General features: G+C 36.4%; 1 protein-coding gene and 1 long non-coding RNA gene across 3 annotated transcripts; both read right to left on the minus strand.

Moving 5' to 3' along the window:
* Nucleotides 131-3867, minus strand: LOC109826597. The gene is made up of 6 exons (XM_020393622.1): nt 3864-3867; nt 3274-3437; nt 1988-2206; nt 1775-1879; nt 1485-1601; nt 131-629 (listed from the first exon to the last, which is right to left on the minus strand). The coding sequence occupies exons 1-6, from the start codon at nt 3865-3867 to the stop codon at nt 261-263; spliced, it is 978 nt and encodes a 325-aa protein (XP_020249211.1). The 3' UTR covers nt 131-260.
* LOC109826339 lies at nt 12788-16145 on the minus strand. 2 transcript variants are annotated; one of them, XR_002243280.1, is made up of 4 exons: nt 16069-16145; nt 15114-15180; nt 14597-14743; nt 12788-13019 (listed from the first exon to the last, which is right to left on the minus strand). It is a non-coding gene; the product is annotated as an uncharacterized LOC109826339 (long non-coding RNA). The 2 variants fall into 2 exon arrangements; XR_002243281.1 differs by having other exon boundaries at nt 15114-15183.

Raw genomic sequence — 16547 nt, forward strand, 5'->3', positions numbered from 1 at the left:
TATCCATGTCATTGTATGCGTCGCCACTGGCGGCTCCATCCCTACGACTCGTGCTCCTAATAGCATCATCTCTACTCTAACAACAAAATAATTTAAATTTAGAATCACATCATATTGTGTGTAATCATGTTTCACATATATAATAAGTATACCTGCCGGCTACTCTCTCCACTACCAGTAAATGCCTTTTGAGTGGCCAAAAAATTCATAATCTGGCTTTGCACCCGAGTAGGAACCCACCTTCTACAAGATTTCATTATTTACCTGAAAACCATCACAAAAGTAGCAGTAGGTTGGATCACTCGCATAAGCTCCTCTTGAATATCCTCCCACATCTCCTCGGGAATCTGACCATCTAACATATTCATCACAGAGGATACAAGCTGCATCGCCTGCTGAGTGCAATCCTCCTGCGGCATGTAAGGGGGCCCCGAGGGCATAGTCGATGGTGTTGAAATTGGCGGAGACTGGAATTGTGTAGACACCCTCTGAGCTCCATTTCCCATCCACCTGGTCCTCCCCTTTTTGGGAAGTCCACAAACTAAATGGCTCACATTATAATTCTGCTCTCTAGTCAGGGGCTCTTGGCTCTGTACAACAACCTCAGAATATGTGTTTTCCAGAGCTTCCTAAAAGACAAAAAAATAAATTTAAGAATTGACCTTTCAAAAATAAAAGATATATTTACCTGAACAAGTAAAATAAAAGATGAAGTATGCATGCATCTTCCTTAACACATTCACACATATAATAATGTTTATTGAGGAATTTAGTATTGAAAATACCAATTTTTCTATAAACATTATTTCTATGATGTTTGGGAATGGCTAGTTTTTAGCCTTTCTATATATTCATCAGAAACAATAGTGGATGTAATTTGAAGGTGTACTTACTGCTGTTTTCTAATTAGGGGTTAGTTATGAAAAGAATATGAAGGGGCATGATTAGGTATGCATGTAACTATTTTATGTATTCATGTATGTATTTTAACATAACTTAGAGGGTTCTTCGGGTCAAAAAAGTTCTAACATCCTACACACTAAACTTAGAGGGTTCTTTGGGTAAAAACAAGTGAATAAAAAGTCTCCAACTAAAAAAAAAACATTGAAAGATAGCACAAGATTTCATACACTATAGTAAGAGAGACAGTGGACTATTATGATTACTCCTTAAACTTATTGCTTTAGATTAATAGACCATGTGCTTACATTAAAAACAACGTGCATATGCACTTAAAAGACGTGGCTACCTGAAGATGTACCGCCTATATCACTTGAGGATGAATTAGTAATGTTTAAGTCTTTTGAGCATAACACTTCTACCTGAAGATGTACCGCCTATACTTCTAACAAAACTCATAATTACAGCATAACACTTACCATTTGACATTCACACATATAATTCATGCATGATAATTAAGATAACGAAAAAGACGAGTGCAAACAATAAATTCTCAACAAAAAAACAAACGATAATTAGTTAACCTGCATTTTCTTAGCCAATTCTAGCTTTTGTTTCCTATTCTCATCGTCATCGTACCCCTTCTTAAATTGAACCATCGTCCTCCTGTGCAGTTCTGGTAGCGGGATAAAGGGAGCGTTCTGAGATTTAAAAATATATTTATTAGTTTTATAACCATCGTCCTCTTGTGCAGTTCTAGTAGCGTGATAAAGGGAGCATTCTGAGAATTTAAAAATATATTTATTAGTTTTATTTATCAAATATTCTAGGAAACGGAGAGAATATATATAGAAGATTAAAAGACTTTATTTACCGTTGTCCTACAAAATTGATCCTCAATCTGGGCAAATGAAGTAGTCCCCGTATGATGATCATAATCTTTCAACCCTCGATTTTGTTTATTTCTCTGGCATTTTTTCTTCAACATGAACAAAGAGAATTTTAGTACAAACTATAATATACAATGAAATATATCACAAGTTTCAGATAAATAACTTGATGATAATTATCTACTATACATATTTACCTTGTGCTCCTCTTGGCCCCACAATACTATAAGTGCAGCTAAGTGCTCAGGCTCAACCCTCTTATCTCGCTTGTATATCCTCTCCCAGTTGTGAGTGAAACAATCAAAGCATTTCTTCTTTAACTCATGTCTCCACTCCCGAAGAGAATGCTTGAACTTTCCCGTGTATCCAAATAAAAATTCCCAGCCTACGGGATTGTCTTCGATGTTGAAATATCTCTAAAAAATAAAATATAGTTAAGCATGGACAATTGACAGAATTGAAAAATAATTGTGCTAAATATATCAGTAGCTTTTGTCCAAATACTAAGACATGAAGAAACCCACAAATTACTAACTATTAAACATGGTAAAGCATAAATGCAAACTATATATACACACAGACACATTCATATTTACAACAATTCATGTAAATGATATACTTAAAATGCATGAGGGGTGCAATTTTAACTGATGTAAAATGAGATAGCTTCTGACATACATCAAACTTCAAAGGGAAGATGAAGTTTCCTTGACTGATCTCACGTTCTTAACATACATCAACTACGTATATATAGATATATTTACCTGTATTTTCTTGGCCAATTCTAGCTTTTATTTCTTATCCTCATCATCATCGTACCCCTTCCTAAAGTGAACCATCGTCCTCCTGTGCAGTTCTGGCAGCGGGATAAAGGGAGCATTCTGAGATTTAAAAAATTATTTATTAGTTTTATTTATCAAATATTCTAGGAAACAAAGAGAATATATATAAAAGATTAAAAGACTTTATTTACCGTTGTCCTACAAAATTGATCCTTAATCTGGGCAAATGAAGTAGTCCCCGTATGATGATCATAATCTTTCTTCCATCGATTTAGTTTATTTCTCTGGCATTTTTTCTTCAATATGAACAAAGAGAATTTTAGTGCAAACTATAATATACAATGAAATATATCACAAGTTTCAGATAAATAACTTGATGATAATTATCTACTATACATATTTACTTTGTGCTCCTCTTGGCCCCACAATACTATAAGTGCAGCTAAATGCTCAGGCTCTACCCTCTTATCTCGCTTGTATATCCTCTCCTAGTTGTGAGTGAAACAATCAAAGCATTTCTTCTTTAACTCATGTCTCCACTCCCGAAGAGAATGCTTGAACTTTCCCGTGTATCCAAATAAAAATTCCCAGCCTACGGGATTGTCTTCGATGTTGAAATATCTCTAAAAATTAAAATATAGTTAAGCATGGACAATAATTGACAGAATTGAAAAATAATTGTGCTAAATAGAAGAATTTACCCAACAATCTCGATATATACTCTCCAAGACATGAAATGGCTGCTCCTCAGCCTCGTAATAAGGATTCACATTATCACTCCTCCGTATCAAGCATCCAAGGTATGAGCTAAAGTTAATAGCCCATTGTCCGGTTGGAATCCCATTATGTCCCCATCTCACAATTGCTCAAAAACCATCCGGTGGTAACTTTTTTTTAAAGTCACTTCCTTGGTGTCCTTTCTTCTGGTAAAGTTTTTCTCCTATAAAAAAGAAATAATAGATATATCAACACTTTTATTTAATCAATCTTAAGCTCTTAGAATTTACCAAAAAAGGAAGAAGAAAAACAACATGATATTTTAGACTGGGGTTTTATTATTGATGTTTTACAAGCTAAAAGGGTTAGAACTTGTCTTGATAGCACCCTTAACTAAGTTAGAATTTCATTACCTTCTATTTAATCAGAATATAAATGCAAAGGAAAAAAGTTCAAAAGTGATAGACTTTTTCAAACATTAGATATATGTTTAATCTCAACGCCACTTGCAAGCATTAATTCAGTTGAGTTGTTCTAAGATTAATCATCCAATTAATACACAAAATCAAGGCACCCATCACTAAATAATAGACCCAGAATAAAAATTTTTGATCAATCTCACCAAATCTTTGTCTGATTTCATTTTTTGCATCAGATAAAATCTCGGAGGGACAATTACCAGAACATAAATTATGTGGGAGTAAAATCTAACGCTCATATTTGAAATAAGACAATTTAACGGAATTACCAGAACATAAATTATGTGGGAGTAAAATCTAACGCTCATATTTGAAATAAGACAATTTAACGGTTGTCATAGGAAATGGACCTATCCCATTAGGAATATAGTAGTGTTTACAACTACCTTTATATACTTTAAGCGTTTTTATTTCTTGAAAATTTCGGCAGCACCTACCCCAGTTCTCCGAGTACACTGTGCGGATGTTATAATGCGTATCAATCATCGATAATAGATCGATTATAGATCGATACGCAAAACAACATACGCTTATTGTACACGGAGAACAATGTGGTACGTGTTATCGAAATTTATAAGGAATAAAAATGCATAAAGTACAGAAAGATAGATGATACACTACTGTATTCCTAACCTGTACGAGAAGGGGACTCCTCCCCGGACAGATCTAATAATTATTGCATGTATATCATGCTCCTAACATAAATCACGTTATTCTCTTTAGATGTAAAAAGTATTTTCACATCCAACTAGAATTACGTGAGTTTATATCAGAAGAGATTCACATCCAACATTATTAGACGGGAAACTAGGGGTAACGACTTTCGATTCATAAATCATGATATATAACACAATAAAACTTGTAATTACCTACAAGAGAATAAATTAACCAAATGAAAACAATATGGTGTAGTATGCTTGATACAGTCTCACCAGTCAAAAGAAATGATCATTAAAGAGAAAAAGGCAGGTCTTCAAGGAAATTATAGAATTTATAATAACATTGCTGAGTGTTTTTAGAATAAATATATACCTAGTTGCGTAAATGAAAACAATATCCCTGAAAATATGCCTTTATCTTTTTTGTTGTATACGTTGTTGTAGACTACAAGTACAATGGTTATATATATTTCTTTCTTTAGTTTCAGACCTTTTGAGAGGAAAAAGCTAGCAGTGGCGTGATCTTTCCTCTTTTCTTTTTGACAGAACGCGTGTCTTCACAAATCGTTATTTTCTTCATGAACTTTTCTCTCAGAATAGCGCTATCTCTGAACCAATTTAGAGTTGAACTTCAGATAAAAATTATTTCACTAGTGATTGCACTTTAGACTAAAAACTGTCATGCGATATAACCACTTTATTACAGCATATGCTTAATTTTGTTTAAGTCTGTATGTTAAACTTTACAAATAAAATGAGACTCAACTAGATTACAGCTATTTGTAAATATCAGCCAGCTTGATCGTTTTATAACTAATTATGTATAATTTCTATACACCAAAATGCGACAATGACCAAAAATTACCGCTTGGATCTCCTACAATGCAATCCAACAAAACGTAAGACTCACTTGGACCTCCTACACTGCAATCAAAGAAATCAAATCTCAAATTAGTAAAAACAACAAAACCTAAAATCAGAAAAAAAATTAAAAAATTTGGAAAAAAAATCAAAGGAATCATACGCTGACGGGTGAGGAGATGAAAGAGCTCAGGCGACCCACTGTTCGAGTCGGCGCGGGGGCGGTGCGACGGCGAGCTCCAAGGTCGACGGTGAGCTCGATCAGGGCCACGGGCGGTGGAGTCGAAGAGCGGGAGGGGAAGGTGATGGCACGGGCTAGGCCGGCCGCGAGAGTGAGGTGATCGCCGGCGGCGAGCGGCTGAGCTGAGAGAGGGGAAGTCGAGGGCGCGCGGCGGCGAGGAAAATTAGGGTTTCTGTGGAAAAAAAGTTCGTCAGTGAATTACTTATAAAGTTCACATCTCTAACGGGTTTCACGTCAGCGATGTTTACAGCCCGTTAGCAAACATCGCCGACGGGAGTTCCCGTCAGCGATATAAACAACGCTGACGGGAATTTCCCGTCAGCGATGTTCCCGTCAGGGAAACTACTATTTCCACTAGTGATAATGTTTAACTAGAGATTTGGGATAACAAATGAACTCCAAAGTAAACTAAACTTATGTCATTTGAAATATGTGTGAATCTAGTTTTCAAAATAGAAAACCATTTGTAAAAATAGTTTTCCTAAAGAAAGATATGCTTATTTTACTAACGATGTCATGTCTGTTTTTCCTGCTCATTTTGTGGTACTGTGTTGCGCCGTTTTGAGGTGCGTTCACGGAGTTTTAAGCCACTTGATGTTATACATATAGTCATGAATATGTTATGTTATACATTTAAGAATTCTAAGAGGATTATGATAAATTTTGATTTGATCATATTTGAATTAGATATAGTTCATATACATGTTGGATGTCGTTGATGAGCACACCTTAGTACTATATGGGATAGTGCGTCGACACACCAGATATACATGGTATATACATGAGGTAACTATCATTGATGAGCATAGCTTAGTATTATATGGGATAGTGCATCGACATGCCAGAGGTACAAAGATTTATATGAGGTGGATATCGTTGATGAGCTCAGTTCAGTACTACATGAGGTAGTGCGTCGATATTCCACATGTACAGGCCATTGAGTCAGATTTTAGGAGGCTTGATCTAGCCGTCCGTCCTGCACTAGGGTGCGATGAGGCTCATGAGCCATATTTCTAGGATGCCTATTTGGTAGTCCGTCCCGCACTCATGTTATGCACTGAGATCGCGATGAGACTAATGAGCCGTGTACACAGTTTAGGATACCGATAAGGTAGTTCGTCGCACTGAGACAATTACTTGATAGCCTAAGTATGACAAATGCCGATTATAAATACGACCTATCAGTGAACTATATAACTGAGATACGTTACTTTTGAAAGTGTACAAAATTATGTGTTGGTATTTTATTCTATCTCTCTAGTGATTGTGGAAGATATTATAAATACGATGTGTTGATATCTTATTTCTTTTACTGTCTTTTTTTTCTTAGTTGGGATCAATGATTAGAGATTCACAATTTGAGACTTATGGTATATACATGAGGGTTTCCTTGTTCGGATTATTTCGCTCGACGTACCAGTCTCGTGTTATGGATCTCTAATTATTGGTTTTATTAGATTGTTTATTCTTATTTCGGTATTAATGTTTAGATGTTTACGATTCGGGACATATGATATATACATGAGGGTTTCCTTGTTTGGATTATTTCGCTCGACGTACTACGTCTCGTTTTGTAGGTGTCAGAATATTAATTCCGCTAGATACGGAGAAAATGATATAGGTAGACTATGCTTAATAGATAGAGCCTTCACTCCATCCTAGCAGCCCTTCCCCTGGGGGCGGATGGGGGTAATATTGCTGTAGCGCTCTGACGCTCTTGTTGTTGTTTCTTTTTCTTTTAAAAATACCCTTTCAGGTAGCTCGGAGTTTCGGAGAGATGCAGGATGATGAAGTTCTTGCATAGTCGCCATCCCGAGAGATTTATTAGTGGCTCCACTGTAGTTTTAAATTTTATTCAGACTTAGAGTTTAGTTTCATTTTGTAAAGGCAATGTGCCTTAGTTCGACTTTCCGTTTTGATTCATGTTGAGACATCGTATGTTATTTCAGACTCCATATGTATTTCAGTTTATTTTCAGTTGAGACATGACATTTATTTATGAGATATCATCCTCTTTATCATATCTATTATTATTGTTCTACTTCTTTGCTTGTTTTGTACCTACGCTTTTATTTGATCCCACTAGAGGATATTACTGTGATTGGTGAAATTTTTTGTAGCACAGTGTGGGTGCATGGCAGGTTTGACATCTCTGGGTTCACCTTGGACTGCAGCCATGTGTGAAAACAGGGGCGTCACAGTTCTAATATGTATTTATTTCTCACAAGTTTTTCCTACCAAAAGTTAGAAATTCTGAAGAAAGGACCCTTGGATGTCACTTTCGAATTTTGACAATTTGCAGTTTAAGCGTGCATAATATGGCACAACCTTTATTATATAGAAATTTTGTAGATGCATTACATGGCACTTCTTGAGGTGGAAAGGCAGTAGGCAAAAACATCTAAAGTTCAATTTTCTTATTGTAAATTGTTCTTCTATTTATAAACTGATGTTGAGAGGGTGATGCCATGTTCCGGGATCTACACAAACATTATTGCTTTGGAAATTCTAGGAATGTGAATCTAAAACCAGACCTTATATTGGAGTCCTGGTACGTGCTACATTGATACATTTGCCAGGGATTATGTTTGCGAATGTGGAAAGTTATCTACTATACAGAGATGTAGATTTTTTTGGGGTAATTTTAATATCTATTTTGCTTTGTGATACGTTCTCTACTATACATAGTTTGATTCTGTTATTCTGAAGCCAACAAACATCTTTCATTTAATTTTCATTTTGTTGCCTTGGTCCGTTATAACTCATTTGTGCTATGCTGATGACCTCTTGCTATTTTGTAAAGGAGATATTGGTTCTGTGAAAGCAATGATCAGCTGTTTTGATAATTTTTCGAAGGCTACAGGGCTCTTGGCTCTGGCTTCTGTATTTACTATCATGTTTCCTGTTCTCGTAAAACCATAATTTTGTTATATGATTACGTATCTGATAAGTTCTTTGTGTATTTAGCTGATCTTTAGTCTCCTGGTTCCCAAAGATCGCATCTTGCTATCTAGTGTTTCATTATTATGACAATATCATACGTTTGTGACAAAATTAACTAATTCTATGGATGATTGATGCAGGGGAAATATTGAGGTCTCTATGGTGATTTCGGATTCTAACCCTTGCTATGAAGACGCACATATGAGGCTTGCTGCAGTACTTTTAATGTTGCTATTGAGTCTAACTGAGTATTATGTTTGTTTCCTGGTCTTTTCTTTCTTCTGTCATGATCCTGTTTATGCCTGAACATTTAAAAGATGGGAAATAAGTGGACTATGGTTGTGCTACTATTTTGTTTATAGACGAACTTACTACTCTTCTAGTTTATCAAGTAATTAAGTAGATTGTCCTTACTAATCGAGATCGTGTTGCTGATAGTTATGATGACATTTATATCAAGTTATTGATCTTATATAGATCCTTACATACCTTGTGTTTTCTATCTTAATTCATTTAAATATTCTTGCAATTTTGTTGTTATTGATCTTTTGGTTTTTGGTTTGGAAATTTGAGGTTAATTTTGCAAATGTGTGAGGTCTGTATTTTTATCCAGGCTTGTAAATGGTTCAATCATGAACTTGTCTGCCTTTGTTTGTTTATCTTTGTTTATGTTCCTATCTTTGTTAGTATTTTATCAAAAGCTCCAATAAGTTTGCAAAAAGCTCCCAAAAAGTTTGCAAAAAGGCCACAATAGTTTACAAAAAAACCCCTAAATTTACAAAAAACACCCCAAAAGTATTATACATATATAGTTAATATGGTTAAATGGGCAAATGGGCGACCCGTTTATTAAATGGGCGGGCAAAAACCCGCCCATTTAAATAATATTAAATGGGTCATAAATGGGTAAATGGGCAAAACATGCCCGCCCATTTATGGCCCGCCCATTTATGGCCCACCCATTTAATACCCATACCCACCCATTTAACATCTCTAACTGGGTCAAGATGAGGTTGTTATATACTTATATATTAAAGAAACCGAATTGGAAAACCCTACATTCACTTTACCTATTTACTAACATCTAGACTAAAGGTCTGACTTAGCACACAGAGTGCGGGCTTGTTGGGAGATCCCAGGTATATCGTTGGGCTGTATGGCCAGACAAATTCATCATAAGGTGATTGAATTTTGGTGTGTACGATACTCATTTAATGATGTATGTATGCTCTAAAGGAGAGGGAAGTAATACAATAGTATGCTTCCACACGACGTGGGCTTAGACTGGATATAAGGAGGTCGAGGGATGGATCCTTGCTCCCTTGTGTAGGCATCAAAAATTACTTATAGGTCCCAAACACAGCTCAAGACAAAGAGAAGATGAAGAACATCATCATCCAAGTCAGAGAGGATCATCTGATGCAAAAAGTAGCGATGGAACATGCAAAACTACAAAAAGACGGGTCTCAAACCTATATCACAACTGATGAGATAGCGTACACTGTCTCACACTTCCAAGACAGTGTAGTCTGTCTCAAAAACTGAGATAGTAAGAGCTATCTCAGAAATCGCGAGATGGCATGACGTGTTTCTAACGGGTTTTCTTAGGTTTCTTATGATCCACGTGGCTCCATAACTTCTCTGGAACATCCATAAATACAGAGAGGCTGTTATAAGCTAAAAATCCTCCCATAATCCCTAAAAATCATAGCATTTAATAGAATGGGTGTCGGTTACAAACTGCCTAGAGTCGCCTCATTTGGCCGATACAGTAAACACTGTCCTGCCCAAAGGGGTTGATGATCACGGTTTGTTTTAACTTCTTATCTTCAGTAACGGCTTCCAAAGGCTATAAATACCCCTTTGATACCCTTATGCAGGAGACCAAGTAGATCTGAGAGCGGGGACGTGATATTTTGGTGAACTTCGACCACGAGGGAGAGAGTCTTTCACCGTTTTCAAGCAATCGCAAGACCCTTCGGTGTTTCCTCAATATCAATCCTTTATTTTATATTGAGAAGAGTGTTTATCTTACTTTGCTAAGATATCTACTTTTGTTCTTGTTTCCAAGTCTAAATATCAACATCAAGCCTTCTTCATGATCAACTTGGATCATTGAATCGGTGGTCCACGGATCAAAACGTCCCCGGTACAGGCAAATATCCTACACAAACAATGGCTAATAAATAGTTTCTGTGTGTGTTTCTAGGGAATATCCCAATTTTTATTTTCTTTGTAGAGAGAAGTTTTACAAGTGTAAGGCTCACTCTATTGTTTCCATTGTAATGATAAACGATTGTAATGGAAGCTGCAATGAAACGTATTCTTGATACAAACACACTGGAGACCACAGTGGGAGCCAACAGTCTCGACGTCGAGGTTGTCATGTCGTAACTGATCAAGATCCTGGTTGATTCAACGGTCGAGTATGAGTTCGACCAGGCCAAGTTTGAGGAGTATTTCTCCTCATCTTCGTCAAGGTCTTCCTCGCCCTACAAGTGTAGGAAGATCTCATCTTTAAAGAAGGTTTTTCGATCTTCAACTCTGATGAAGCTACGAGTGACGACTCTCACCCAATTATTGTTGAGGCTTCCTCTCACAATGCTACTCTGACAACCAACAAGGTTGGAGGCTTTGCTCACAACGACTCCTCCCCAGTTTAGCGGTCATTCAAATAAAGTTCGCCAACTCTGACGAAGAGTGATTGTCAGAGACAATGTCAACGACTGGCTTGTCAGATTGCTAGAGCTCTAGAACAAGTCGATGGGGTTCGCTACTATGCGGACTTAGACTAAAGGAAGCGTCAAGTAATCCAACAACTCCAACATCAAGTTACTGCCACTTCCTCCAAACCATCGGCGGAGGAATGGGTTCTCGTCAAAAGAGCTCGTTCGACAAAGAAGGAGTGCATCCAAAAGCACCACGCATGTGCTGCACACGCTCGTGCTCTTGTGCAGAAGGCACAATAAGTGAAAACGAAAAGGGGTGGCCGAAGAACCACCAAAATCCTACATAGTTTAGATTCCAAAATCTAAACTTGTGGAAAAATCGAGTTCAAAGATAGCAGGAACTGTCTCCTGTAGCCGAGAAAGTCCTAACTGTCTCGCCAACCGAGACACCAAAGGCTGTCTCGTCCAAAAGCAAGCCTTCGCGGCTGCTTCTTTGCTTTCGTCGACGTCCGCTCCAGGTCCATCTTCCACGGTTGCTTCCACAACATCACACGTGAAGCTTTGGGTTAGTCCAAACCTTTCAAAGTTAAAAATCATGATAGTGGATCGCCTTGGTCCTCTGAATGAACATCGAGGCAAAGCTCCGGTAAAAGAACGCTTGGGTCTGGTGAACAAAACCCAAGAAGTTCCACAGACTAAGGGTCGTACATGTCGTCCCATCAAGACAATCACTACTAAAGGTGTCCCGCCACCTCCAAACAAGCCGACACACCTCAATGTATTTGCTCATGCAACATGCAAAAAAGTGGAAAAGAGGTCTCCCCTTCTGGGAGAGTTCCTATCACCACCCACTTGGGGGTAAACATCGAAGCCCAAGAGCCCATTAAGACTTCACGCTCACACCGGGCACTATAACAAAATACAGTATTGCTAACAAAACAAAAACATCGGTAAAATTTTGAAAAACATCGGGAAAAATCATTCCCAACGCAAAATGCAGCGTCGCTAATGCGTCACCAAAAGTGCGTCAAGAAAAATATTTCACGACGCAAACACACTGCGTCGGTAAAAGCCAACACTTTTGGCGACGCTTCATGCGTCGGGAAAAGTATATCTTTTAGCGACGCATAATATTTTGCGTCGGCAAAAGTATGCAGAATTTTATCATATGCAAAAATGCGCCGGTAAAACTTGTACTTTTGGCGATGCATGCAGTGTCGATAAAAGCCAATGCGTCGGCAAAAGTACATCTTTTAGCAACACAAAACTATTCAACGCTAAAAATTACACTTTTGAAGACGCAAGTTGGCGTCGGCAAAAGTTTAGCTTTTAGCGATGCAGAATGAAGCATCGTTAAAAACTATATCTTTGGCGATGTAAGATAGCGTCGCTAAAAGATATTACTTTTGGCGATGCAATATAGGGTGAGCAAAAGTATAATTTTTGGCAACGCATAATTATGCGTCGGTAAAAAGTTTTGTTTTGTCGACACTAATTTGCATCACCAAAAGTAATATCTTTTCTGTCAACTACAAGCCTACACTGAACCTGAACATCCATAAAAAATTTGCTCCCATTCACATCAACAAAGAAACCAAACATCAAATTATACTCCAAACAAGTTGCATATTATGATAAACAAAGAATTTGCTCCCATTGTAAAATAGTTATATTCATTTCCATTTCCAAGTCAACACTCAAAAGCTTGTTTAAATATTCCAGTTTGCTTGTAATACATGAAGGAAAAAAAGAAACACAATGGAAAGAGAGGAAAAGGTGAAAGAAAAGAAAGAAGAGAACAAATGTTTAAATATTTTAGTTTGCTTGTAATCTCATGATAAGTTGCTCTCTACTTCCAAGATAATTAAATCCAAGTTCCTGCATAACATGAATAAAGAAGCATAAAAAATTTTAAAATTATTTGAGAAAGGCTACACATTCTATAAAAAGTTTTGTGTGTACATATATCATATTCATTAAACCAAAAACATACACATGACAAAAATAAATTTTGTGCAGCTTTTGTGAATTGTGTATTTCTTCGTATTTAGAACTTTCGATTTGCAAATCATAAATCATATATGGTAGATCATCTAACATGAGTCATTTCATAACATGAGTCTACGGTCAACTTTACTAATGTCACAAATTTCTTATGTTGTCTCTATGAAGGAGTTTAAATACTGTAATAGCTAAGAGCATGAAAGGTAGATCATCTAACAAATATCTTGGACATAAAAGTCAGAAGAAAAATATAAAAACAATGTCTTAATTTATTATTGATAAATATGACGTTTCTTGTATGAGTTTAAGGAGATTATCCTGTCATGTCACTGTTATTGTTCTTGTATTTAATCTAACACTTTATTGTCTCAATAATGAAGAAAACAAAATAATGTTTTCTACTAAGAAGACAAATTATATATATTGTAAATTTAATGACAAATTCTATGACATCCAATTGCATAAAAGAGTTCATAGAACGAAGTGGTATAGCGTTTACTTTGAGGATTTGGAAGCAATACTTATGTATCCAAGTTCGTAAATAAATTGTGTTCATCCCTCCAGTTGAACAAAATTAATCCTTGATTAATTTGACTATTAGAGGAAAAAGATATTGACGCTAAGTTTATTAGCATATAGCAAACTTCATGATCTCTTGTCGAATTTAAAATCATTTTTATTGAAAAAACAATTCCATACGTGATTAGTATTCATGCAGAAACCTAATAAAAGAATTTTTTTTAAATTTCAATTTTCTATTTTTACCAAATTTATCAAAGTATTGAACCATATTGCTGATGTGGTTAGGTTGATAAAGTAGGGAATCAAGGTAAAATAGGTGTATAGTGGATGTTTAGTGAACATAAGAAACTATTATTATGTTCACATTTCCATAAGGATACTCTTTATGTATAGAAACACCAGTCCTGGTAATAAAAGTTCCATATGCAGATACAGTTCAACTAACATAGGAGCTGATCCTTTCATTACTGAATGGAATAATAAATTTCTGTGATCAACCCAAAAAGTTTGGTATAAAGACTTTTGTTCTTGGTGTGTCCGTTTCTTTGTAAAATTTTGTCTCTATTTAAGCTGAAACGTGCATGGTGTGAATCATCATAATTTCTACTCTCTATAGAAGGCATTTTATTATCAACGCTTCCCCTCAAGTTCATACAAAAATTATATCAATTAAACGACAATTAATTTTTCTATAGGTAATGAATGCTAATTGCATACATAGTCCAGGTCTAATAGGTCATATGGTTTATTTAATGTAGATCTTAGGTCCACAAAGAAACAACTCTTTTCGCCCAATATTTCAGTGACACGATTAGTGAGCAGAACTTTAAGAAAAAGTTCCAAATGATGCCTGCGATATCACAATTTTCCTGAAATATCTTCATTACCACATAGAGAATTAAATCTCTCCAAAAATCTTGGTAGCTTACCTCTTTTCATCCATTTCAGAACCATCATTTATCAAGATCCCCTCTCGAAGACATCTCGCCAACTCGATTAGACATAAGCTTCTACGTAAGGTACATCTTTGCCATATCCATGTCATCATCCAGTAGATGTTCAAGTTCATCCCTCACCTGTTGAGTGTACAAAATAGTACCCCAAAAATGAGAAGCAAGTGAGTAGAAGTAGAGGACAAAGAAACAGGATTATGATGACATTGTAATTGTAGTTGCTCTTCCTTTAGAATAAGTGCACCTTAGATAACCTTAGATCCACAATAGACCATCATCATCATGACTGACCAAAAGAAGTGCTAATATATAGATCAGGCATCAAAATGAAAAGTATACTACTTCCCTACAAATATGCATAATAATATAACATGTTTTAATAAATGTTGCATAAACACAGAAGCAATGCTTTTAAACATGTAGTAGCAAGATAGAACAAAATTTTCAACTCATTAAACAGGTTTCATTAGAGAAAAACAGAAAAACATTTTACCTTCACATGTTCTTCAACTAAAATCTTTATCAATGTTTTATCTCTGCTCTCCTTCAACCTTTTTACCCTACTAATTGAGAGACGTCAGTCGAGTATAAGTACCTTAACTGAAAAAAATTATATATGTATATATATATGAGGCATTTAAAAATAAAAAAAACTATAACAAAAGATGAGCACTCACATGGGAAAAAAGTAATGTAAACATAATAAGCTCTTTCTCTGAATCCATCCTAAAAATTATATATGATTGGAAAATTAGCAACTAAGAACTTCCTCCTACTACTCCGATCTCCCTCAAATTCATTCTTCTTTCTTAAATTCTCAATTCTACCTTACATTGCTCTCATAAAGGTCTTTGCTTTCACTATCTTTTCCTTTATCATATGACATTCTAGGTTCTTATTCTCTCCATAGGCAAATTTAATATATAACTTCCATCCCAGAAACTTAGCAAGGAATGTAAAATTTCCAAACTTTAAAAGTATATAGATTTCATCAGCAATCAATGTAAAATTAGAGCACACAACTGATAAATTGTGTCACTTGCAAGCGAACAAAACCCTAATCTTCAACAATCATCACTGCAGATTTTGTTAGAAACAAATCTAAACCTCCCTAACTCACTCAACTTTCCCCTCTTGTATGTGCAAATACTATCTAACAAAGTCCTCCACCCTGAATTTCCTCAATTCAGCTCCAAAAAGAAAAAATAGAAACTAATACATCAAAATTAACTAAAACGACTGAAACCCTAATTTCCAACATTTATAACTGCAGATTCACCCAAACCAAAATTTGATAGCAGACCACCCATTCATTGGTCAAACGCGAAGCTAAAAGTGATCTAAACACCATAAGATAGAGAAACTAATTTCAAAAGATACAGAGCTCAACCCATGATTCAAAATTCGATCTTGGAAAGCAAATAACCAAAGAAATGGGTGTTGCGTACCTGAGAACTCTGGAGAGGTCTTTTGCGGGGAAGAGAGAGATGGGCTTTTTGGGCTCGAGGATTAGAGCTTGATGGTGCTATGAGAAGAGGTGAAGAATTAAAATCAGTTATAAATTTATTTTAAAATCGGTTATAAAAACTGTAAATTGAAAAAATAAAAAAACTTACTGTGGGGGGGGGGGGGTTGCCAGGTGATGGCGGTTGGATGTTAGCGGTCGCTGGTGTGGTCGCGGACGGCAACGGGGTCGCAGTGCGCGCAGAGGTTGGCATGGGCAAGCATTGGCGTTGCGCGTATTAGTAGGCGTGGGCGGGCGGGTGCACGCGGACGCTACGGGGATGTGGGCGGCCACTGCGGTGGGCGGCGCCGAGGAGGGCGAGTGGGGGAGGGCTTCTGTAGTCGTGACGGGAACTATATTTGAGAGAGAGATTTTGAGAGAGAGCCCTCCGTTGATTTGAGATTTTGGAAATTTGAGTCTGAG

This window comes from Asparagus officinalis, chromosome 10 (assembly GCF_001876935.1).
Source record: "Asparagus officinalis chromosome 10, Aspof.V1, whole genome shotgun sequence".
NCBI lineage: Eukaryota > Viridiplantae > Streptophyta > Magnoliopsida > Asparagales > Asparagaceae > Asparagus > Asparagus officinalis.